The 26,492-nt window shown below is 43.4% G+C and overlaps 1 protein-coding gene across 1 annotated transcript in view; it reads right to left on the reverse strand.

Moving 5' to 3' along the window:
• Positions 1-4,696: 4,696 nt before the first annotated feature.
• Positions 4,697-26,492, reverse strand: part of LRRC1 (leucine rich repeat containing 1) — a 126,456-nt gene continuing 104,660 nt past the window's right edge. Inside the window, exons 10-14 of the mRNA XM_046639220.1 lie at positions 25,744-25,827; positions 16,157-16,272; positions 8,861-9,033; positions 7,841-7,977; positions 4,697-6,208 (exon numbers count right to left, since the gene is read on the reverse strand). Of these exons, the coding sequence (XP_046495176.1) occupies positions 6,050-6,208; positions 7,841-7,977; positions 8,861-9,033; positions 16,157-16,272; positions 25,744-25,827 (669 nt within the window). The 3' untranslated portion in view covers positions 4,697-6,049. The remainder of the gene's footprint in view (positions 6,209-7,840; positions 7,978-8,860; positions 9,034-16,156; positions 16,273-25,743; positions 25,828-26,492) is intronic.

Consider the following 26,492-nt stretch of genomic DNA (forward strand, 5'->3'; position numbering starts at 1 on the left):
CAACTAACAGACCCAGCCCACAGCTGTTCTCGAAACTTCCCAAACCAACGCCGAAACTTGCCCTACCCATTATGCCTCCGGGCCAATGGGCAGGACAAAAATTCAGGAAGAACGTTCAGTGCCCAGACAAGTATGCATGTTGTTTTGTTTTTCCAAGCAGTACTGATGGATGTTTAAACAAACAAGGCTCAGACCTACAACTGAGGAAGGGCTGGAAGCAGCAGCCAGGTATGTGACGGTGAACACCGGACCCTCGGGGGCCAGGCAGGAACAAACTGTGTCCCAGGAGAGCCCAGTGCCCTTAGGAGTACAAGAAGTGCTGTCCCAGAGAGTTCTTGGGCATCCTTTTACAAGCAGCAAGACCTCATTTATGACTTACCTTGAGAAAGCTCCTAAAGAGAAGCATCCGTAAATTCTCTTCTCCTGCCATCAGGTATGGGGCGTCCTCTACTATGCCCTGGTGTAAGCCGGGTTTCTTGCCAGGTGAAGACCGCATATGGGGCCTCCTCTTTCTACAGCCAGGGCGGTAAGGGCCAGTTTCAAACGAAATGAAACACTGCTTAGTCACACAAGCTTTTGGATTCTTCCTGTTTTCCGCTTCAATTAAACGATAGTTCCTAAACGGGAGCAATCATTACTTGTCAAATCTTTCACAACAACACTTTTTAAAAGGAGGATCTTAAATAATGAATCATGAGTCATCTTTCTTATTTCCCCCAAACTGCACTGGGGTCAAGTTGCAGCACCATTGATTTCCAAGGGTTCATTATCTGTCTCTCCTCCAAGGGGAGGCTATTAAAGGGAGTGAGGATAAAAACCATTCCTAACCCATTAGCTCACCCTAGGGCCACCTGCCAATAAAGCGCTCCCAGAGAGCAGGTTATTAAACTGTCACTTCAGTCAATGTTAAAAACATCTCAATATTTTTCTGGTCACCCACTAAACAATTTCTCTCCCAAGTTTCTTGAGATTTGCACAAGTTTCCTCAAGTTTCTTGAGAGGGCAGCACAGAGATCCCATGAACATTTTCATAGCACTTACCATAGGACAGCATGACACAGGGTGGGCAGGGGGAGGGGGTGTCTGGGAGGGTTGGAGGAACGTCGAGTCACAGCATTTGCTACCACAACTAGAAGCAAATGAAGGTCAAATCTGCACAAATGGTTGATCAATTTCCCTCAGTTCCATGCCAGCCTTTGCCCATAACCCAGGCCTAAATAAGCTCAGTAATTAAAACAGAACCATCACCTCTACGATAAATAACAACGCTAAACGTAATTACATGTCCACAGCGTTTTGGCCGAGGGAGAGGGCGAAGACAAATAAAGGGGTAATCAGGATCACAGACTCTAGTCAACAGAGATGCCAATTTGAATTCCAACTTTGTCATTTACTGTTTGATCTTGGAAAAGTTATTAAGACTAGCTGAATCTTCATTCTCTCCTTTACAACATGGAAATGCCACCATCTACCACATGGGGTTGTTCTGGAAAATTGAGACTGTTCGGTTAGCTGGGTGTGTAGCACATGCTAAGCGCTCAGTGAACAGGAGCCATTGTAACTACTGTTTCACTCTCCCAAAGGGGCAGCTTGTTATTTGTTTAGAAATTAAACGCTGATGCCTCAAAAGGACCTTGGGGGATCAACCCAATCAGATTCTTGCCCACTCAGAACTCAGGAGCCTTGGCCTGTCTCGATGACTGCCCACTCTTACAATTTAAAATTACACCGTCCTTATGGCCAACTGGGAGGCACATGAACTTATCTCTAGCCTTCCACACAGCCCTCGGAACAAAAGCAAGCAGATCAGGTTCTTCTGCTCCGTCTCCCTTTCCCGCCAGCTGTCAGCATTTAAAAAAGCAAGCACCCCGGCAAGAGGGGAGGGTGCTGGGCAGGCTTCAGTGACTTGCTCCATCCCGGAGGTTCTTCTCCATGGGTAACCCCTTTCTGAAATCTGCTTGCCCCTCATGACACATAGAAGCCTTTGAGAGGAGATAGAACACAGCACGAGGTGGAAAAGGAGGAAGTTATGAAAATCGAGGGTGAAATAGAGATAACCCAGTAAACGAGAACAGCAGACCCAAACCTAGGAAACTGAGGACATGGCAAGGAGGAGGACTTAGTGTGGAAATCCAGATGCTTTTCTCAGTTAGGTGCTCAATGGTTTCTTGGTAGAAACCAGCTTTCCCTCGCGGATACCTAGCTAGTAAGTCCAGTTACAACGAGGGGCTTACGGCGAGATCCTTGCTAACCTTACCACTAAGTAGCCAACCTGACAAATTAAAATTTTCCCCACCTGTTTCTAGCTCAAGGGCTCTCTCTCTGACACCACAGGTAAGGAAGTTTTCAGATGAAGTTTTCTCTGCTGGAGAACCAGCATGTGTCCCCATTCCCGCTGACCGCCACCCCGTGATCACCCACTGCTGGCTCTATGGTAGGAACCGTAGAGCCACTAAGAGCACTATGATTATAACAACAGCAAGACTTGTCACAAGGGCAGCCGCCTGCTTCCTGAGAGCTTGTTTTGTGTATCCCACTTCATCCTCACGCCAAGCCTGTAAGAGGTACTACTGGCCCATTTCAGAGACAGAGGACCCGGTGCCCAGGGAGGTTAAGGAGCTCATCCAAAGGCACGTGCCGGGGCTGTGGTTTGGACCTACATGCAGGTGATTCCCGTGGCTGTGCTATGCTGACTTGCAAAGATGCACAGCACTGCTGAAAGGGAACACGTGCTCTGTGCTTTTCCTGAGTTTTTCCCTGATTTCCTCGTGCAGTCTTCTTCTTACGGATGTATTCTAAACCATAATTTGGTTCCTTTAAAATGGCTCAGTATTGGTCTTGCGTTGGTAATTCTTGAAACCAAGTGATAGGTATGTGGGGGTTCGTTATATAATTCAACTTTTGTATGGTTTTGATCACCCATAATAAAAAGCTTTGGGTTTTTTTTTAAATTGGCTCTTTGGAAAGTTGGGGAGGTAGCCAACACTCATTGCCGACGTGAGGTTTCACATCTCCCCGGACGTCACTGCGCTGCAGCGTCCCAGATCACCTGCAGTTAATAAGCCGCTCCAGTGCCGTCCCTCGGCGGTGTCTGCGTGGCCTCACTGTGCACCCGCCAGTGTGCCCACAGCAGGGGTGTCGGTCATTTTTACAAGGTTAGAACTGGCTGTTCAGGGTAACTTTCTGACAAGGAAAGCCTTTTTCCCAGCCTCCACCCCACCCATTAAGTGTCTTCTCAGGTGTGGTAGATTTCACAAGCGATGGCAGAAGGACCGCTGAGAAAGGCTGCGATTGATTCCCTCTGAGCTTCCTTACTTTGTGATAGCTAGCGGGGAGTTTTTAGATGGAAAGATTGGGTTGCTCAGGACCATTCCTCCAAAATTTCCAGAAAAAACAGAACATCCAGGCAAAAAGTTCTAGTGTTCTTACTTGTCTCCCTGTCCCTCTTTTAATCATCAATGACTTCCATAATTTCACCCCCTCCAATTCTTTTACCCCTCAGGCATAATTTCCTTGCTAAGAAGAGGAAATAAGGGGCTGTGAAAAGAGTGAAAGGTCACACTGATCTTTCCTGCTTTTACCTGTCACCCCCAAAGACAAACAGGCCGGGCACTGTGCTCCCCGCTTTCCTAAGGGAGGGGCCAGCCTGGGGGTCCAGGGCTGACAGCGCTGTGTAACACGCTCCCCCAGGAAAAGGTCGGCAACTTTTGGCACCGGGCTCACAAGGGAAAGGTATCTTTTCATGTAATTTAGTTTTCCAGGTAACTGCAAGGGGCCTCTGTGGAGAGGCTGGCACGTGTTCGTGAAGCCTACGTCCGGGTCCAGCATCCTGAAGGTAAAGAGCATGGCAGGGTCACCCAGAATAAACAACTGAGAGGAAAGTAACTTCGCCCTCTCAAGGAAAGGGGAATGAACCAAATCCCCAAAACCGAAAACAAAAAAACAAAACAAAACATCCCAGGTGGATGCGAAGGAAGGGAGACAGGCCAAAGGAAACAAATAATCAGGTACCTAAAATTTCCTAGAAAAATTTAAACACACACACTTTTGTGTCCGCCTCCAGTCCACTAAAGCCGTGATAAACTGAGCGGTAAAGAGGGGGTTTATATATGGAAACAAACAAAAAACACCGGAAGTTCTGTTTCTTCTTCAGGGTCAAGATTCTCCTTAAATAAAAGCAATTTGTTCATCTACTAGCCCATGAGTTAGTGGCATCATCTTTATAAAACAAAACAGAGTATGCTAACAGCTTAAAATTGAGAAAAGAAAATGGGTTCCCACAGATTAGGGAAGAAGGCATAAACTGACTGGCCAAAAACCGCTTCTGTGCCATGTCCTTCCAAATAAATAAATAGTTTCAAAATAGACCGAGATATACACACCACCTAAAAGGCAAAGCAGACTCAGTGAGCAACTGAGTAGTAGTAGGAGGAGGTATCATATTCGGTTGGTTTGAAAGCAGGTTTCCAGCGCAGGCAGACAGCCACAACCCAAAGTCATGAGCCAGAGCCGAAGGCAGCACTGGGTTCTGTCCTGTCAGCTGGAAGGACGAGGGAAGGCGAGTCCTACAGGCAGGTCACTCAACACTGACCAGGGGTTTGATATTTAATGGAAGGAAGCACATTGTCAAAGAACTCAGCCGCCTGCTGTCATTAGAACACACAAGGTCATAATTAATTTTAAAGAGCTATATGGCTAATGTCCAGGGTGACTTTATTTCATGGAGAGAAAACAAGAAACCAACCGCGTGGTTTCCCTCTACACCACAGAGTGACTGGCACTGTTCATTTCTTCTAACACGTCATACAAAAACAGGAAATCAACAGAAACACACCAGAACACACCCTACACCCCTTAAGTTAGCAGATTTAAAATTAAAACTTGAAGCAATATTTTGTTACACTTTGATTCCAACTTCATTTACAAATTAAATTGCACTTGTAAAGATAGCAACGTTTCTAATATGATTGCAGGTTATTTTGCTTTATTGTGGTTTTATATTTCGATATAAAACTTTTAAAGCTTTCTTCAATAAAAATCAGTTTCTTTTGCATTACATAATGTATTTTACCCACTGAATTTCTGAACCAGTTTTTGTCTTTTTGTGCTTTTCTGCTCTATTTTATTTTACAAATGGCACATACCTTCCAAGTAGGTACAATCAGACACTGTACTCATTATAAAAGACTCATTCATGAAAAGTTAAAGTGTAAGAAATGAAATATTAGCAGACTAATCCTTTGGTTCATCTTTTAAAAAAAAAATCAAATGACATAATTTACAATTCGGTGGTAACTCTTCTTTTTGGTTAAAAACAAATCCACCAGGTAGATCACTGATTAAAATCCAACACTGCTTTAAAAGTACCACATTCCTGGTCTCATCTCACTGCCCAAGGACGCTGCTGTGTACAGCTGGTTTGACATGACACAGGATACAGTAAGGCACAAGTGGATGGTACAAATAGAAACAAATACTTAAGGACTGGTTTTTTTTTCCCGCACAAATACTAAAATATGTACCGTTTTCAAGATAAAATAACAAAAAAGAAATACATATTTTTTGTTATGAAATATCTATACAAAAATTTTTAAATTTACACCATCTGAGCTGCCAAAAAAGGTTTAAAAAAGTATCAATTTTTCCCCATACATACAACTCTCTCTCACCAGTAGGTCCAAGAGAACTTGGGTTCAAAATGTCCCAGCATTTGATGGGAGGGAAGAGGAGAATTCCCCGTCCTGCTCTCCCGTACCCCAACACAAGACAAAACAAAGGTCAGATGTTTACAGTAGTGTATTCTACTTATTACAAACAACTGAGATTTAGGGGAAAAAAAATCTGCGCCGGGAGACCACGGTTGCAACGTCTGGTTGACGGATTTGAGTAAGGCACTTCCTTGGAGAGAGCAGTGTCCCCACGCGCCAACTGGGGACACGGTGTGCAGGCTCCGCTGAAGACCAAGGACTGCAGGAGGCTCCTCAGAAGTAGATGGGAACATCTCAACAGCAGGGGAAGACACAGGAGGTAAAACCTGGAGGTGAAATTCTTACACAGAAGTGGTCACTCGGTCAATGGCATGATTGACTTCGTTTTTGTTTGAATCCAGTCCTTTAGCAGCATTCATGTCATTCCGTAAATTCTCCACTGTCTTTTTCATATTCTTTAACTCCCCTGGGTGTGGAGTGGCTCGCCTCAGAAGTGTTCTCTAAAAACAAACAGTGGAGTGAGTGTTTTGGTTTTAGTCCATTACTCTTTCAAGCGCACAGCTTCGAGGTGGTAACGTTGCAATACAAATCTTACTTGCTCAGAGATTACGAGTTGGGGGGGGGGTGGAAAAGCTCTCTTTGGAGCTACAGGCATTTATCAATTGCTCCCTAGTTAATGGAAGATGAAAGTGTTGCACATAACTTATTTAGTCAAGACAGAAGGATTACTTTCAGAATAAAAGAATACCTTTCAAAATATGAGATTAGTGTAAGATAAAAATAAAGTTCCATGAACAGTAAGAAAAAAAATAAATGATTTACAAGATATAATTATGGGGTGTGGAGGAAGAAAAAGATAAAGGGTAAAAGATTCTAAATTAAAATCACTATAACGTTCTACAAGTGGTTCTGGCTTCCTTCAACCCTTGAGGCATGGGAGGGGAAGAGAGGGGAGGCGAGAGACCAAGGACTTCTTTTCTTATTTTGCTGCTGTGTGTGCTATTTATATGACCTACTGAAGAAAGTCCACATTCTTCTCATAAAGACCACGGTGCTGGAAGTGAAGTCAGAGAATATGGGCAATATTTTTTAAATTACATTATTTAACAAGTTACATGCTGTTTAGCTCATAAAACAGCATTTATATCTTTTAAATGGTCTGTCCAGGAGTTTCAGGAGGAGCTAAAGTAGGTTAATAAAATAAGAACACTGTTGAAGCAGTGAAGTAACTGGGGAAATACTCGCACTCTGAGAAGCCGTGAGGTAAGCATTAAAGAGTCGTTCATGCTGAAGTCATTTCGTCATACCTGAATCCTATTTCCCGCTCTCCTATTATAAATGGATAGAATCCCATTTGGAAACAGCTGGAACAACAAAGACTACAGACGGTAATTTAAAAACCACCCTTTGTTTTGAGGGCTGCAAGTACTCCCTCTAAGCTCTGCTTATGAAAATCTCAATTAGTGCAAGGAGTTTAAGAAGCCAAAGTCAACTTCCAGGAAGATTTCAAGAGCTGTCACTGACCCCTGGAGATGTGGGACGGCTGAGAGACACTTTCAAGTGTGGATGAAAGGAAGGCTGAGCGGCTCTTTCAAATCTATTTCTGATTTCTGAATGAAAACTTGTGAAATAACCCAACTAAGATCACAAGCACCCTGCATGGGGGTGACGAGAAGAATGGTTACATGAGGAAGAGAGAAAAGTCCAGCGCAAGAGAAGGCAAGCTAAGTCACATCACGAATCGTGAATGGAGTCCCCGTGGTACAGCTACAAACGCAGATGGAGGACGAGAAGAGACTTATTTCACTGGGAACAACAGAAAAGGAAAAATTTCCCATCAATTTCAAGAAAACAGTGTTGGCAGGAGGGCAACTATCAGAAGCAAGGAAAAAGAAGTGGCATAAACTATTCAAACAAAGAAACCAGAAATGCCATTTGCCTTATATACGTTTGCTGAATCGGTACCCAGAAGTACCTAGTTTTATCTTCTACAAAAAAATTCTTAAATGCTGAAGGCAAAACAGAGAATAGATTATTTGAAAATAAAAGAAATTCTTTTTTAGATGCCATTCATCTTGGAACGCTTTTAAATTTTGAACTTCTGTGGAGGCCGATAATCCCCCTTTCCATACCGTTTCGTTGTCTTCTTCATCTTTTTCATCTTCCAAAAATCGGATGGCACTGACTCTGTTCACCGCGCGCTCATTCCAGGACTCATCGGAGACATCGTTCACCAAGCTCTCCAGGGCACCACAGCGAGCCAGGTTCTCTGTCACGACAAAGAGCGCATCAGCAGGGAAGGCAGGTGGGTTCCCGTGACTGGCAACGGCTAGGCAGTAATTTAAAAAATCAAAAACAACATGAAAAAGGCCCGGGACGGGGGTGCCATTCTTTTCAATGATGCATAATTCTGAGGTCATACCAAAAACATCTGCTAAAGATGTTTAATATTTCATTACAGAATGTCATAATAATTTACAGAATCCTTTTTCTCTATACACTAACTCATGGCAGTGATGAGGCTGGACGTGTTATATACTAGCACTTTTCTAAGTAATACTTTCTACCACATTTTTATTTCAGTTTCTTAAAAGCTCATCTAACAAAGCTGGGATCAGCAAGGTGGCTTTGGAGCCCTTCCACTTGGGGACTCCCATTCTCCCAGAGCACTCTAGCTCTCTTCTATCAAGCCCAGCTCTCCAAAAACGACCCACAGTAGCAATTTGATGTTAGTGTGAATATTTTTAAAAACTACATATAATTTACAAAACAAAGGTACAATGACTCAAAACAATTCTCTGGCTTAAAAACAGCTTGCCAGTGATGTTCAATGCTAATCCTCTAAATGATCAGTTTGGATTTTAAGCGACCTTATTATCTTTTTTTAGGAGTATTTGTATTTTCAGCCTTAGCTACAGTTCAAAACCAAAGGGCTGCATGAGGACTTTCAGACATGATAAACAGGTCTGAGTGCACTTGTTCTGCAAAGATGCACGCAGCCTTCCCAGAGGAGACCCACTATGACCTCACCCGGGCTGGCCCTTCGGGCAGATTACACAGAATACAGTCACATGTGGGAGTAAGAGGTCTTATGGATAGATACAAGCTGCTCCTCATTCCTGCAGCCATGTGAATACTGTCCTTAAATTCACCTGGGCAAGTGGGTTCAGAAGGCAGCTGAGGGAGTAAGACACAGGTTAAAACCTTCTCTCCTGTGGCGTGGTCTGTGTCTGTCTGGAACGTGAGGAGGGGCTGGGACTGGTTGTCAGATAACCACAGAGCCTTCAACTTCAAGGTGGTCAGGGATAATGGCAGGTGCAACAACCTAATTCAAAACAAAAGGAGCCATCAGAACCTCAAACTTTGCAATTAAATCAATTCCTGTCAATAAAAACAGGAAACAGATCAAAACAACGACCTCCCGGGATTGTGTTCAATATGAAAAAGATGCTGCGTTTATCAGGTCCTTGATTTACTCTCTGCAAGCAGACTCTTCAGCAGGTTCCCGGGCTTCCCTTTTCTGCTGCGGCCTCTCTCATTAGCACCTCCAGGTCGCAGGCAAAAACGGAGGAAATTACAGAACGTATCATTCAGTCTTGTACTAGGAGGGTTCAACTTAAAGAGGAAAAAAAAGCCAGTGCAACTGTGGAAGGACCTGGAAGCTGGAGTCCTTACTAAGTCAACAGCAAGAGCCTTGCTGACAGGGCTGCTACGAGGCCGTGGGATCACCCATTTCCAGCCAAGAGGAAGGAGACGCCTGAGGTGCCGAAAAGTCTAAGTTGCAGTTAAAATAAAGATTAAAGGATTTTTTTTCATGGACTCCGCTTGCTTTCTCTAGGGGGGTTATTTTAGGTATTCCATTTTAAACTTTTATCTTCCAGTTTCTAGACGCTCCCGCTTCTCAGACTCCTACGTGATAATTAATATCCACATCACAGTGTTTCAGTTTCAAATGAGACAGTACATGTTAAAGCAGTTTAAAAACGGTAATGTGACACCTAAAGATCAGTTTTATATTTGTTTGCACAGATGTTTGACAGATTGGCTGTGACCAGTTGAATCTATTTAGTAAAAGCCACCTCTGGAAATCATACATACATGGTATTTGCCAAAGGCGACTCAGTGCAGTGGTTCTCAACCATGGGCAATTCTGCCCCTGGGGACATCTGGCAATATCTGTAGACATTTTTGGGGTGGCCTCTAGTGGGTAGAGGCCATGGATGTCGCTAAACATCCTACAACACATAGGACAGCCCCCACAACAGAGAATTACCCGGCCCAAGATGCTCCCAGAGCGGAGGGTGAAACGCCGCTTTAGTAAAAACCAATGCTTTACACAAGGCTACTAATTCACTTTGAAAACAGTCAAACCTCTGTAGATACCAGAAATTTAAGTTTTAAAGAACCTAAGGTTATATTTGGTCAGTATTCTCACTCCAAGGATGGCTTCATGTATTAAATTATGGATTAATCTTAGAAGTGACTCCATAAGCTAGATAATAATAAACTAATCACATTCTGTTTTTCTTAAAAGAAATCTCTGGTCCATTAATTCCATAAGAAATTACATTACAACATATATTCCTGAGGTTCTTCTTTTATGCAACTGTACACCTGTCTCCAGTTAACATATGTGGGAGATCCACCTACACATCTTACCAACAGATTCACACTGCACGATCAGATATATACACCCTTTTGAATTGACAGACTTAGGAGAAATAAGCTGGAATTCTAGGCAGAGATACGAAAAAGAAGCTGTACTCCAATATTGTAAAGCTAATCAAAGTGAAACGTAAGCACACACTGGTTAAGTCACTTTAACAAATGAAGCAAAAACTTATCAAAAGTGCATACAGAGTATTAACAATAAATGCATTGTTAACAAACTTTTCATAAGAACAATTAATGTGCTTTGCAAAAGATTTCCAAAGTACTAGTTACGGAGATGAGAAAATATTTTCTTTTCCTAACAGTCAGCTCAGTGATGGCTGATCCGTCACACCAGGCACTGGGTGCAGCATCGCGGAAACAAGGACAGGGGAAGTGCACCTGCCGTGGGCATTGGGCTCTACAATCAGTGAACGCTTCCACGAGAACAGCATACATTAATACCCCCTGAAAAGATGCTCTGCATCGCACACTACAGTATTTCACTCATGAAAACCAAATTGGGTGAGAAATACATATTTTTAAATCTCAGAATGCACTCAGTGGGCGCGCTCATACCATGAGAAGGATGCCCAAGGGGATGCGAGGGAACAGCAGATTCACGACGCCACGTCTCCCTATTCTGAGGTATTGGTTGAGCGGGACAGCAATTGAAATCTCTCCCTCTTCCCAAAGGCTGTCACACATATACCCAAAAGCAAGGGAGTTCAAGACATGAGATGTATTTGCCAGGCGCCGTGACAAGGACTTTTCAAAGAATATTCTAATACACTGTGAAAGCTTGAAGTACAAGAAAAAAGTATCTTTTTCATTTTATTGAAGAAAAGGATAATTTCTTTTGAAAGTTGTTCTTATTTCTTTTTAAAAAGGAGTTAAGCTAACATCCTCCAGAATGTGTAAAGTTTCAAGGTCTTGGGCAAGAAATCTACAGTCAGCATCTCTACTTTTCCCAATCATGAGAGCATAAAGAAAAAAAAAATCAAGATTTGAAAGCTGGCACAAAACACAGATACTCCAACATGGTCATCGTGCTTTCTCAGGCTAATAACTGGTTTCTCAGCTAAATGCCAAGGCGAAGGGATAAATAACAGGCTAACCAGAGCATCGACAATAAATACCAGCTTCTAAGGATGACAAATCATATGGGAAAAGCTCAAATAAATTACCAGACTCTACAATAACAGATCTCATAATCATATTCACCCAAGCCACACGAGATGAATGAGTTGTCTAAAACACGAGTTTTCCTGCAAAGAATTAAAGTGCCAGCTTGAATGTGGCTGCTGCCGACCTAGCACACCCCACAGTGAGCTGGTCCACGAGCGCCTCGTGGACAAAGGTGTTCCCAACCATGTCGAAGAGGAAACAAGGCCCTGTTCCCTGCCCGCTCGGCACAGAGATTCTGCAGGCTGGCCTGACCTCACCAGAGCCTGGGGAAAAACACACACACTCTTCTGCCTCTCTTGGGTGAACCATCCCAGATACAAGTCGGAAAACAGATAAAAATATCTATATTCCTGCTTTCCAGGGGAGTTAATAATACACTTTTGGTTTATTCTGGTAGCTTCTGTACACTACAGAATCAACACAAGAAACCACAGCCCCATTTGTACCCATCTTCGTGATCTATTTAGGACCACATCCCCCAGAAATAAAAAGCCTGTGGTTACTGTTTACATCAACGGCACAAGGACTAAGGCAAATGAGTAAGCAAACTGTGAGCCTCTCGTTTCCAGTTATATCCACGGCCAGCCCGACCTGCAGTGGCCTCCGCACCTCTGAACGATCACAGGCACGGCGCCGGCAGGTTCATTTAACAACTGTGCACGGCCTACCGATTAATGTGATGCCCACGTCTCCTATGGCTGAACACTTCCTACAACCGAATGTTCCCCCTGTTCTTTACCTCCTAACCAGAATTTTCAGGTTTAAGAAAAGTTTTCAAAAATGTTTAAAGATATATACAAATAGAGAACATAATCAGTGAACAAATTTACACAATACCAAAATACCTGAAGTGAAAGCCGCCTGTAACCTCAAATCTCTAGCCCTCCTCTAGAACTACCTCAAATATTTTGTGTACCGCATAGATAAGCTTTTTTAAAAACAAAAATAAGAAGAGTACGACAAATGTTCAACACTTGCTCCTCTCACGTGGCATCATGGGCCTCCGTCTGTGTCACGAGGCAGAGAAATATCTCATTCTTTAACTGCTTGGTATTGCACAGCATGGCTACGCTGCTGTGTCGTGTTTTGTCCTTCAATATTTTTTATTTTTCCCAGGTTTATTGAGATATAATTGACACAGATCATAGGCTAAGTTTAAGGTGTACAACATGATGATTTGATACACTTAGATGCTGTGAAATGACTACCACAGTCAGCTTAGTTAACACCTCCATCACCTCACATTATTACCATGTTTTGTGTGTGAACATTTAAGATCTACTCTTTTAGCAACTTTTAAGGACATCATACAGTATTGTTAACTACAGTCACCACGCTGTACATTAGATCCCCAGAACTTACTCATCTTATAACTGGAAATTTATACCCTTTGACCAACATCTCCTCATTTCCTCCAGCCCCTAACCCCCCGCAACTGCCATACTAGTCTCCGTTTCTATGAGTTCTCCTTTTTTGATTCCACATATAAGTGAGATCATATAGCAGTTGTCTTTCTCTGCCTCAATTATTTCATGCATAATGCCCTCAAGGTCCAACATGGTGTCACAAATGGCAGGATTTCCTTTTTCCTCATGGCTGAATAATATTCCATTTTATACACATACACACACACCACATCTTTATCCACTCATTTGTTGATGCATGCTTAGGTTGCTTCCTTATCCTGGCTGTTGTGAATAACGCTGCAGTGAACATGGGAGTGCAGTCAGCTCTTTGAGATCTTGATTTCCATTCCTTTGGATAAATACCCAGAGGTGGGACTGCCAAATCACGTGGTAGTTCTATTTTAATTGTTTGAGGAAGCTCCACACTGTTTTCCATAGTGGCTGCACCAGTTTACATTCCCACCAACAGTGCACAAAGGTCCCCTTTGCTCCACACCTAGTCAACACTTCTTATCTCTTGTCTTTTTGATGATAGCCATTCTAACAGGTGTGAGGTGATAGCTTTCAACATCTTTTTCATTTAATTCTTTGGGTCATAAAATTCAAAGGTATAAACTATTTCCACATTGACAGCCATTGTTTCTAGTATCTGGTACTACTGATACTTCAGGGAAGATCCTCAAATACCCGATTTTGTGTCCTTGGTGACTATTCCGACAGGAGAGTCCACGAGTTAAGTAAACGTGTCTTCTGTGATCATGGGTGGCTGATCATACAAGACACTAACTCTGTCACTGTACCAGAAGGTTCGATACTTAGTTTCCACCTGGCATTCTATAGTTATCCTGGCTATAATGCATCCTACCAAACATGGCAAGGAAAGCTTTTGGAACCTAACCTGTAGCCTCCCTGTGCCATTTGCTATTGCTATACGCTTGAGAGAAGAGGCAGGAACTTCTGTTGTATTTGGTATGACTTCCCTTGGTGTGGCATTTCTACAAGCTAAAAAGCTGACATGGTAGCCTCTCTTTTATTAGTTTCTACACTGATACTTTAAACAAGCAGTAATTAAATATTTTAGTAAGCTTAAAATCTAGTTATGAATCTACATATACATGAACTAAACGCCACACTTAACTTACTCAGATGAGAGCTGTGGAACTCGACTTTTTAATTGGATTTTCTCCACCCCAGCCCAAACATAATAAACATTTAACTCTCTCTTCTTCCGAGAACTGGAGAATGGGGCTTTCATTCATGTGAAAAAAAGTTTTTCGACATCAGAACCATCTTTCTGCTCCAGACTTCGGGATGCAAATTCATGCTCGCCAGTGTGGCAAGAACCAGGGGGTTGGAGTCCCTGAGTTTCTGGCGCTGGAGGTCAGAGGTCAGGCAAGAACCACCCTGCTCAAGCCGGATCCTGTTAGGCTTAGTCCAGCAGAAATTCCACATCCAACTCCCATTAATCCTGAGTCCCAGGAAGCAGTTAGTGGTCTTAAGAATCTATCAAGATGTCCTGAAAGCATTAAAAAGGTGAGCATTCCCTGAGGCCATAACTCATCACCAGATTCCAGCCGAGTGCTGCTGTTCATTTAGCACTGCTGTCCGTAATCCATTAGCAAGAATGAAAAATGGTGGCTTGTGCCTGACCTAGGTGACCAGCTACTCGGCACTGGGTCACAGTCCCCAGATGCTCTGCAGACTGCTGGCAGTAGAATGTGCCATTCACAGTCACTGCTCACCCTCCCCTGGTCGAGCACTTTCTCTCCTCTCTAACTATATAACACTTGAAGCATTTTTAAAATTCCTTTGGCAATGCAACCTGCAATACAAGGCATTTCACAGTGGCCTGCTATTCATTCGGCAAAACTAACATTTTTAACATTTTCATTCGGCCGACAAATATTTACGAGGCATCAATTATATGTCAGGCACTGGGAAGGGAGAAATTACACAATGACACATAAACCATAACGTCTGACTTTCGGTGACTTCAGGTTTAGGAGGTGACACACATTGAATAGGCGGTTATCCTGTGGTGCTGTGGGTGCTGGGTTAGGGCTAATTCAAAAACGCAGACTCAGAGAGAAGGGGCGTCCTGGAGACAGTAAAAGCGAGTGAGGAAGAACAAAAGTCGGGAGATAGAGGGTCCCCAGGGAGAAAGAAGAGCTTGTGTGGGCTCAGGCAGAAGAAAGTGCAGATGACATCAGAGGTGGTGACATTAGCTCGGAATGGCTGAAACGAATCCATATTGCATAAAGGTGAAGGGAAGGCCTATCTAGAAACTGGGGGGCAGTCTAATACGACCTCTGACCCCAGGACTGGAAAAATGGCGCTGCTGTGACCTTGGAGATGCCAGGTTGGTGGCTCTTTGATTCATTTCGGATTATGAATCATTCGGCAATTCCAACACTAGTTGTCGATCCTCTCACCAGAAAAGTGTCCCTGAACACAGTTTGGTTTTACAGTTTCAGGGGTTGAGTCACCAGCAGAGCATATCAAGATCCCTGGTTAAAAGCTAGTTCGGGGGCTGGCCCCATGGCCGAGTGGTTAAGATCGCATGCGGGCTCTGCTTTCGTGGCCCAGGGTTTCACCAGATTGATTCCTGGGCGTGGACATGGCACCGCTTGTCAAGCCATGCTGAGGTGGCGTCCCACATACCACAACTCGAAGGACCCACAACTAGAACACACAATTACGTACTGGGGGCTTGGTGGGGGGGGAGGGGGAGAGGAGGGGGAGAGGAGAAGAAGAGTGGCAACAGATGTTAGCTCAGGTGCCAATGTTTAAATTTAAAAAAGCTAGTTTGGACTCCCTCAGGCTCATTCTTCACTGGGGAAATGCTATGGCCCATGATGATGTGGGAAAGGTAGTGACAAGCTCAGAGGAACCCCAAGTCTCTGGTCTCAGGCTGCGCTCCTTCCCTCACGTCCGACATCACTCTGCTGCCATTTGGGGAAGCACTTCCACACACGCATCCCCCTGCCCTTTAGGGCACCCCCCGCCAGGGCTGCTCTGGCCTTCCCCCTCCACGGGCTCAATCACTCCAGCTCCTGGACTAGGAACTTGCTGGGGCCAGGTCATTGGACTCATCAGTGTTTATGCTACAAGAGGCAGCAAATGCAAGACAGCAGAGACGCATGGCGAAAGCGAGGGGATGAACACATGTCTCTCTCTCCAGCAAAGTGAGCAGACCATGCTTACCTGTTCCCTGCCACATCCAGGACGTGAAGCTCTGTGGCCTGTGACACCTCTGCAGGTATCCGGGTTAGTCTGTTGTCGCGCACACAGAACACGGTGAGGCCACAGCACCCGCCAATCTGCAACAGGAAAGAAACCACATCTTTTTCCCAGGTTTTTTGGGAGATGGAGGCGGGACTGGAGCATCTTGTTTATCAAATGGCACGAAAAGGATGCCATATAAAATTATACCACATGATTTCAAGTCTCATTGATGACCAACTAAGATTTATTTAGATCACACAAAACAGAGTGGCCCAGTAAGAACATAAAAATCTCTGCAAAATATTCATGTTCTAAATTACACCAAGAAAATAAACAATACAGTTCAAAAACTTCTTTCTGAAAAGAAAGCCATTGTCCACTGCTATCTAATGCAACTGCATCTTTTGAATATGTTCACCAAGCTACACAGGGCCAGACACATATTACTTGGTTATATGGAAGGTTAAGAATTCTAGGTTTCCAAAGTTAGGCCAAAGATCGATTGATCTCTCTTGTGAGCATGCGCATGCGTGCACACACCTGTGAAGACCTGCATATTATATTAACTTCAGTGTTTTCAGTGTTTCAATTCATCTAAAAGAAAAAAGAGCACCATCCAACAGAGGATGCAGTGTCCAAATTTCCATCGTACATCTTTTAATAGCTTTTTCATTACAACTTAATCTGGTAAATTCATTTTCCTTTGACAAATACAAAATTACAACACTGTAGCAAAAAGTGAATTTGGTAAACACATATGCTAGTCTCCTCAGCTGTGCCCTGCTGGTAAAAGCCTGTGTCAGTAGCTGCATCCACACCAAATTCGATTACCATTTCTTTCTTTTTTTTTTTTTTATTTCTTTTAAGTAAGCAATTCAAAGGTATGAGTCTGGTCGTCAAAAAAGAATATAAACACAAAAGAATTCAACGATTCTCTTGAACAAATTGGCTGTCGTCCCTGCAGTCAGGAAAGCTGAACCGAGGGGGTGGAAAAATAACTTGATCGCAGACACAACACTGCAGGACTCCGCACAGTCCCACATTCTTCTTGCCCTCCTACCCTGACTACGAGCGACTGCCGGGAAAGGCTCCTGAAGGAACCCACTGACGGCTCTCTGACACATGGAGAGACACCCGGAGCCACCCCGGCGAGCAGGGGCAAGAGGCCTGACTCTTCAGGAATATCTGAACGTGTCTTCTGCCCTCTGCTATTTATACATCTGTTTAATATATGTATCTATCTTTAAAAGCAGAATCTATATTTATGAAATTGCTACATAATTACCTTCATGCTCAATCTTATTATGTCTTCCCTTAGGGCTTAATATAAAGATTTGGAAATAATATATTTAACCACAGTATTTAACCATAATGCATGTAAAAGAAAAACATATAAGAAAATACCGACTAACATTCGTCTCTAGTCACCCGGAAAACACCCAGATATGTAGTGTCCCCTTACTTCTCAGTATTCATGTTTCCTATTTCAGCAAATCTGGTTTATTCTCTGTCCTCTAAAATACATCTTGTATTTTCAGTCCCACTGTTTCTTACAGAAATGCTCTTCTGTCTTTCTAAATCTCACCAATCGTCCAAAATTAGCTAAACATCCTCCACCCCATGAAGTCTCGCCAGAACCCGCTGGTCCACGGTGATACACTGCTCTCTGAGTTTCTTTCATAATGATGGTCTATACAAACTCTGACAGATCGTTTGCCTGAGCTCCTGTTTAATTCGCATGCTTACACATAATTAGGGTGCTTGGTAAGCACAGGACCCATCCTGTCTACCCACAGTGAAGCCTACTACCTACCAACACTGCTCATTTAGGTGTGTCTACACACTTCTATTTATTTACTTACTTACTAGTGAAAGCCTGCTACGTAAAGTTATTATCTGCTGCTATGTGTATCAGTGGAGACCACAAAACTCTCCTCTTTTCTAGTGAGAATCACTAGAATGGCCTCTCGTGTTGTGTAAACATAGGGCCCCAAAATCAGGTCCTAAAAGAGATGTGTGACAGGATCTTCTGCGGGGCTTGGCATTCTTCCTTCCCTTGAGGAAGGGAATCATCAGTTTTACTCAGGTGCTCAGGAATAGCATGGAAGGAGAGGAATCGAAACCCAGAGTGTTGAGGACTGACCTCATTAGATTCTCTGATAAACTCAGATGATCCCAGCAAAGATCTACTCAAGAGAAGGAATACCTAAGGTCCCCATGGAGGGGACCCACGCCCGACCCACCCCATGCGGAGGGGAACCTGCATGGGGGTCTGGGCTCAGTGACAGGCCTGTGAGCCACGAGGCAGCCCTTCAGGTCAGCGGTGGCTGAGGCTGGAGCCTCAACCCTGACATCGAGGCGTGGCTCTGCAGAGACAAGATTTATCTGCACTCCAGGGAGGCAAAGCAGATGATACCGGTTATTCACCCACGTGACCCTCAGGATAGGACAGCAGGCTCCTGGAGGGTGGGTGCATAGAGCCGAGGCTGCATCGCGATTTTGGGCACTATGCCAGGAAGCTGTCCACTGCCCCAGCCACCTGTAGAATATCTGTTTTGGGGCCCTACTACTATATTATGTGAGCATTTTCAATCTGTATCATGTGCATACACTATCTATTCAAAATTAATTAATTAATTAACTAATTCAAGCAGCTCAAAGAGAGCTTCAAAAGTTGTCAGAGCAATAAAAGTTCTGGACAAGTTAACATCCCTTAAGTATTTGGGGGGAATAATGTGAACCCCCATGGAGCCTGTGAGCTGTCGACCGTGCTTACAGTCTCGTTTATTTATTTTCTTTTTCCTTTCCCACTCTAATCTCACACCCATTTGAGACACCAAGGGGTGGAAAGCAATTGTATTCAAGAGCCGCCCAGGCGCTCCGGGTTGTCAAAGCAGGCAGACGCCCTCCTGATCTCCACCGGCCGTGGCTGTGGGACAACAACGCCCACAAGGGAGCTGTCGTCGCGGAGTGTGCTGCAGATGCCTTCACCACCCGTCACAGCACGCGTTGTCCCAGGCAAACGGTCACACAAACAGACCAGCCAGGAAGGGATGGCTGGGACCTTTGGCTTTTAGAAAAGATGATGACGCAGTCGAAACTGTCACTCCAAACATGGAGCGCTTCACAGACGGCAGAGGAGGATGCGGTGCAAGGGAGGGACTCGACGCCTGGAAAACACACAGACCTGGGCTACACTCCGTCATATGTTTTGCGGGTTCGGCTATGTTACTTCAACCAAAAGTAACAATAAGGATTAAATTAAATGAAACCACATACATAATTTAGTGCCCATCATAGAACCTGGCCTATTGCTGCTGCCAAATAAATGTGGTAGCTATTGTTTTCCTAAGAAGTGAAAATCCCAGATGGAAACGATGAGCTCAGTCAACACTCGACGGTCTGTGATGTTGCTGGAACTGTGCTGACGCCAGCGAGCTCTTCCTTCAATGCACCTGAACTGCTTTGAAAACACTGTCTTCCTGACAAGGGACCACAGTGACATTTCCAGTTAATAATCGTGAAGAAGTGCGCTGAGTTCAGTATTGCATTATCCATCGCAGGTATTTTTGCTCTCTTTTGGGTTCGGGAGGCAGAGTTTACAGGTTCCCTAGTGGTCATCAGGATAAAATGTCTATATCGCTCAGAAATTCTGGGAAGAAGGGTCACTGTTTAAATAACTTATTACTGGTTACGTAGGAAGCTGATATTTTTAAACTCCCTTAAACCACATAATAGCACCTTCCCAGAACACAAGGGGCTGGACTTGGATTCTCTGAGAATTACAGAAAGTGGCTGAGAAGCCTTGTTTGGCTGTTCTGTCTCTCTCAATTCCAGACGATACTGTCCTTAACTCGTCAGCCCTCGTCTAACCCAGCTCAAGGAGACGGGACCTGGAGGTCACTGGACAAACTGTTAGTCAGGTCAACTTTCCCAAGTATTAACAGCCTGCAGGTGACATCAGCCCAGAGGAGATAATCAGACAGACTCAACGATTCAAAGAGAAGGCCTACCTTCCAATTTGAGAATGTCTGCTCTAAGTGTAAAGGAACTTTCAGCTTCCTTCAGTATCTGCCTTTCTACATTATTTGTAACAAAACTGAACCCACATTTCATTGGCAAAAAGGAAAACATCCAAGCAAAATCTGGTCAAAATATAACTTGAACAGAAATAATTTGATGTGTAATTTCAGAAACCAAAGACTATTTTTGCCTTTCCCATCATCATCTGCGGCAAATTACTCAAATGCTCCCTAGTTGATAAATATTTTGGAAATCATGTGGCTTTGGGACTCTGAATTGTTGGGCCACTGACATCAAAATATCCACTAATACCTATGGCATTCTTTTCTAACTAAAAAAGTAACTTACGTTGATTGAAAAATAAAAACCACACACACACACGCGCACAATGAAAAAATAACTGAAACCAAATCCTACCACAAAGGGACATCAGTATTAACATTTCGAGGTATATTCTTTCAGTATTATTGCCAGGCATTTGTGATTATACATATACACTTTAACAAAATTAGGACCAACACTATAATCTTTACCACTTTTGTTTATTCATGATCAAAAATGTTTTCCCATGTCACTATGTTTCTCAAAGGATTCTCAGTGACCATATAATTATTTCATTCTACAGATGTGTCACAGATTACTTAACAAATTGCCCATATTAGACACTGCTAATAGGTTCTACCATTTCTTTGCTGTGTGATCTTGGGCAAGTTACTTAACCACTCTGAATCTTAGTTTCACAATCTGTTAAATGTTGATAATGATTTACCTATACTTCACAGAACTGTTGTGACAATTAGACAAGAATAAGCAGGAAACACTCGGCGCAGTGCCTGGCACATGTTAGCGGCCCCTGTACATGCTTGGCCTGGTGCCTGGAACATGTGAGCTGTTCCCATATGTACTGAGAAAAATATTCTCAGGCATCATTCTCAGTGTATATCCATAATTGTTTTCTTAGGATAAATTCCTAGAAGTGGAACTGCAGAATCAAAGGGTATGCACATTTTTAAAGCTTTTAATAATATTACCATACCCCCTTCCAGAGAAGCCAAATAACTTATACTGCCATGATAATACGCACTTTCCTGTACTCTCACCAATGTTTGGTACATTAATTTTTTTTAAATCTTGAAAATTTGATAGGTGAAAGTGCTTTAATTGACATTTTTGTGAATAATGATAGGGATAAAATTTTTTCACATTAATAGCTATTTCCATTTTTTCTCCTCTGACTCAGTTATCGGTTCTCGTGGGGGGTTCTCAGCTTTTCTTTTTATTCGGCTCTCTACAGCGGGCGCCTCTTTTCCTGAGTGAAGTGAAAGACGCTCTAGGAGAGTAAGGAGAGACCTCCTCCGTCGTCGATGCTGTGAATGGCCCCTGCCCGCTGCTGTCTTGCCCTTCTTGAAGATCAGAAATCTAATTTTCATGTAGACAAACCCATTAACTGTGTCTTTAATAACTTCTATCCTCTTTCTAGTTTAGGACTGCCTCCTCCATCTTGAAATCCAATGGCCAACTATATTTTATTCTAATATTTTTAGGTTTTCTATTATCGCATTTATCAATAATTCAATTTAGAATATGATGGGAACCGACACTAAATTTTTAAATGTAATAAGAAGAAGGCAGAAAGCTACCCACAAAAGGAATACTCTCTCACCATAGGCATTTCTGAATGTCGCAATTAATATTCATGGGTAATGAACGTTCACATATTGCCGGATAAAAGTTTTGAGGAAAGGTCTGCAAACCCACTGTGCCATTTGACTGGACAGGTGGGATGCAGTGGGAGGGAGTTAGGGTCATTTTCATTGTGACTCAGTGGAGACAAAAGTCTGGACTCCAAACTTGGATATATGCTCAATTTCTTCCAGCCAGAAACTCTTTCTGATGGAAGTTGTTTAAATCTAAGATTTGGCAGGGGACTAGTATGAAGCTACTGGCTCTCCTTCATCATACCCAGAATCATACGTCTATGGACTGCCTCCTCCACAGATCGTACCACAATAGTCTCTTCTGCTTAATTCTTCCCTCCACCAAAAATATGAGTCTTTTAGGAAGCCTCCTTTTCCCAGAAGCACACACACTTAAGCAACAGGATGAGAAATAAAAGACACAAGTGGCTTGAAAAATCAGAAGCATGCCACACGTAGCAAATACAGCACATCTACCCTTTCCATTAGAGAGAGAATCATGCGAACAAACTCAGAATTCACTCAAATTCGCTAGAATTTAGTGAAGACAGATGAACTGCCAAGTTACGTCTTTCAGAATTCCTGAACAACTTAAAATGCAATTCACAGAAAAGCATTCTGCAGGGAGTGAAGAATCTGAACATCTGACAAACACATAACAAAATAAGCTTCCAGGCCATGCAGTCATTTTAAAACAACTGAGTTAAGAGGAAAATGTCCAGTATTTTACAATGAAGTACACACATAGCCAGCCAACGTGAATCTTCATGCATTTAAGAAGCAAGATGGAAGTTAGAGATGCAACTGTGGTCTGAACAATACTTACAAGATAACAAGTTTACCTGACTTTTCTAAATTTCCAAGCAGCTAACAATTAAGAAAACAAGAGACATTCGTTGATTTGCAAATGTTTACTACAAATAACACCACGAAACACAAACAGAATCTATTATCGTGACCCACACAGTACAAACATTTTCCCCTCAACCATTTGGAAAAAAAAAAATTGCAAATAAATGCTATAGAGCAAGGAGCTGTGCTATAAAACTGACAATCTACAATATCAAATTAAAAAAAAAAGGACAGAAAATAGGAAAAACTACACAGCACACCAGACCAATGGCAATTAATACAACTATGAATTTTGGGCATATAAATCGAATTGGTCAGCATTTCAGTTTAGATATGTCATGCATGCAATTTAATGGATCAAGAGAAAGTAATAAAGTTTTGAAAGAAAAGAATTCAATCAGGGGAAGTGCAGGATTTGATCAAATGGTATCAAGCTTGGAGGCAGAGCGTGCCACATACACAGTCACTGGGCATCCCCCTCCACACACAAACACACACTCACACTCGCGCATTCAACAGGGCCTACCACACTCACAGCACAACGGTGCTGCCCAGATGGACATGACACAAGTCGGGGTCAGGAGGCCCTTGGTGGTTTGGCTGCTCGGCCCGATGGTCAGAGGCAAGCACTCAGCCGTTTCTGCTGGGTCACCGAGCTGCGACCCTCAGCAGACCTGCAGGCACGAGCTCAGTGCGTTTCCCACTCTGGGAGCTGAGTGTGTGTGAGTGGGAGTGAGGGTGTGTGTGCTAGAAAAGATCCGATTCCTGAAACCCACACATTCCCTGCTTTGTCAGGCAGCTGAAGGAAAAGGCACCGACTTTATTCCTTTTAAATTCTAGATGCCAGAAAGCCAATCATAATTTCTCAGAAAAGGATAAAAACCTGATAGCTAACTAAAATGCCTGGAAGCTAGAAATATTTTCACAATGCTTTCCTTTTTTGCATCGTGAAAAGCTGTTCTAATAAATTTATGGGCACACACAGCATGCACTACATAACCCTCTAAACAGAAACACTGAGCACAAGTTTCATTCTCTTCAAGTGAAAGGACAACTGGTGCTAAAACGATGGTGATAGTTTTACAAAAATGGGATTCGAAAGCTCTGGTGGAGAATGTGTTCCTTTGACAGAATCAAAAGAGAGGGAGAACGAAGTCGGGGAGGGTTGTGAAATTTACCAGGGATTAACATTACATTTAAAAGGGCTCTCTTGGGCATTTACCTTGAAAATGTTCCCCAAATGTATTAATTTTCTAAAACATCCAAACTAAAGATAATTTGACCTTTCTTTACCTTACCTCCTGGTCACAGAGATGAAAAGGTCGAGCTGAATCTGTTTTAGCCGAGCGGTCAAGCTTGTACTGGCCAGTGAGAGAGCAGCAGGCTGGCTGTCAGGAGACAGACACCCCTTTGGAGCCTAGTTCTAACGACTCCGAGCCGTGTGAGCCCTGGTAAGGAAATCTGCTCGCTGGCCTCAGTTTCCTCATCTGTACAATGAGGAAATCCTCATGACCCCAAAAGCTGCTGTGAGGACTCGATGAGTTAACATACATGAAAGTACCTCGTACAGGACACAGCATTGAGAGAGAAAGCCGTAAATCTTTTCCACTCCTCTGTGTCCAATCTATTATCCATCTACAGGTGCTATTCAACAAGAGGAAAATTAATGTTCAGAATAAGGTCAGCTCTGTGTTTTGGCTTATCACTTAGAGACTGGAGCCAAAATGTTCTGATTAGCAGAGTCTCTCAGTCACGGCCCAATTTAGCTGAGACGTATAGTTCAGTGTTTCTGCTGGAAACAGTTTTCTTTAGATGCCAGCGTCCAGATCAAAGATTTGTCAGAATATTGTCAGGTTTATAATAAATATGCTCATGCTGCCATTCAGGAATGCCGGCCGTCTTCCCCAGGGAGAAGACTGGGATACCGAGGGCACAGCACCAAGATGACGGAAGGAGAGAAGAAACCAGGCCAAGTTCAGACACCCTGAGAAGAGCCCTGGGAGATAAGAGGCCCTCAGGTTCTGGCTGCTTGGATGGCAGCTCTGAAATTATTCCAAGACAGATGGTGGAAAGGATCAAAACAGGGAAATACAGAGGAAACCACCCCTGGCCAGTGACCATATCATACAACACCACACCTCTTGTAGTTAAGGCCCCGTAGACAGGAGGCGGCCCCACTAACAGCTCGTTTGGTGGGGAAGGCGGCCGAGGGGCTGCTCAGAACTACCCCGCTCCAATCAAGTTCTTCTAGCTCCAAACAGAAAGCAAGGCTTCTCTTTAGACAAAGCACTAGAAGCCTCCTTGTCTGATCTGCGATAGGCTTCCTCGTCAGCCTCGGCATTTTCACTTCTCTTCCCAGAACTTAAATGCCTCTAAGGCAGCACAGCTACTCTCCACAATGGATGGTGACTGTCTCTTTTCTCCTGCTTGGAGCAGTGGCAAAAAAAAAAAATCCTAAGAATCTGGCTATCGCTTCCCTATCACCTTCCTCTACGTGAAAGGCTTTATGAAGACTTCACTCACTGTTACAGACAGAACGCTGCCCGGAGTCAGTCTCCACCCAGGAGCAGGGTTGCATCAAGACCCATTTTTACAATTCTGATGGCTTACGGGACAGTTTAATTTCACAGTAAACTCCATCAAACCCAAAGTCGTCCACGTCCTCTGCCAAACTCCCAAATTACCCATTTCTGTCAATGATATCACCGTTCATTGTATGTCAAGCCCAAAGCGCCAATCTCTCTCTTTTTCCCACCTAAAACCCTATCGATTCACCTTTCCCAGCACTGCTCACACCCTTCTGAGCCACCTACTGTCGTTAACATTACTGATGATCATTCTTTGGTGTAATTCCTCCAACCATCCCTATACTCACACGTAAGAGTTCAGATCTTTAAAAAGCACCACATAAGCCTTTTAAAGTATTTCACACTTTTGATCCTGTTTTTTATTTCTTTATAATTATTATTATATAGATTTTTTTAAAGCACGTACCTCTTTTGGTAAAGACACTAATTTATTTCTGTCTGCATTCAAGTTGCTCAGTTTCTTAAGTTTTCCGATGCTCTTAGGTAAGGTCTGTTAAAATAACATTTTTATTATTAATTTAACATATGTTTTTAACACGGCTCACAGTAAAACAGATGGTTTCAAGGATTTAAAGAATATAATCTCATCCTGCAAGAGACATAATAATTCTTCAAGAATATCCGATTTTTTAAAACTCACTTGGGAGATGTGGAATTAAATATTTTGCATTTTTGTTGAAATGAGAGTAAGTTTCAATGAAGTGAAGTCAAAGGCACAAACCTAGGGACAAAGAAACACCTGGTAAAGAGGTAATGAAGGCTCTTCAACTCAAGAAGGGAGAATCTGCACCCTCAAGAGCCACACTGAGGGAGTGGTCAGATGACGGGGAAGCCAGCGCTGGGGCGGGAGTCAGAACCCTGGGCAGGGGACCGTGAGGCCAAGGGAAGAGAGAGGGCTGGCCGTGGGGAGCAGGGGCCTACAGGAGCCAGGCCACAGTCACCAGGGGGTCTTCAACACCCTCACGGAATCCGAGGGTGATGGTTATTTTTAAAATTGTTATGATTATGACTTGCAAGCGTCAAACCACAGAGCAGGACAGGCGGATTTGGTCGCTTCCACGACACCTCCCAGAGGCGGCGGCTGGAGCTGCCTGAGCACAGATGCTGCCGGGCTCCCCAGGACTCTGTGCCCTTGACCCACTCTTGGGGTCTTTA

The sequence above is a fragment of the Equus quagga genome, chromosome 15 (genome assembly GCF_021613505.1).
Source record: "Equus quagga isolate Etosha38 chromosome 15, UCLA_HA_Equagga_1.0, whole genome shotgun sequence".
Taxonomy (NCBI): domain Eukaryota; kingdom Metazoa; phylum Chordata; class Mammalia; order Perissodactyla; family Equidae; genus Equus; species Equus quagga.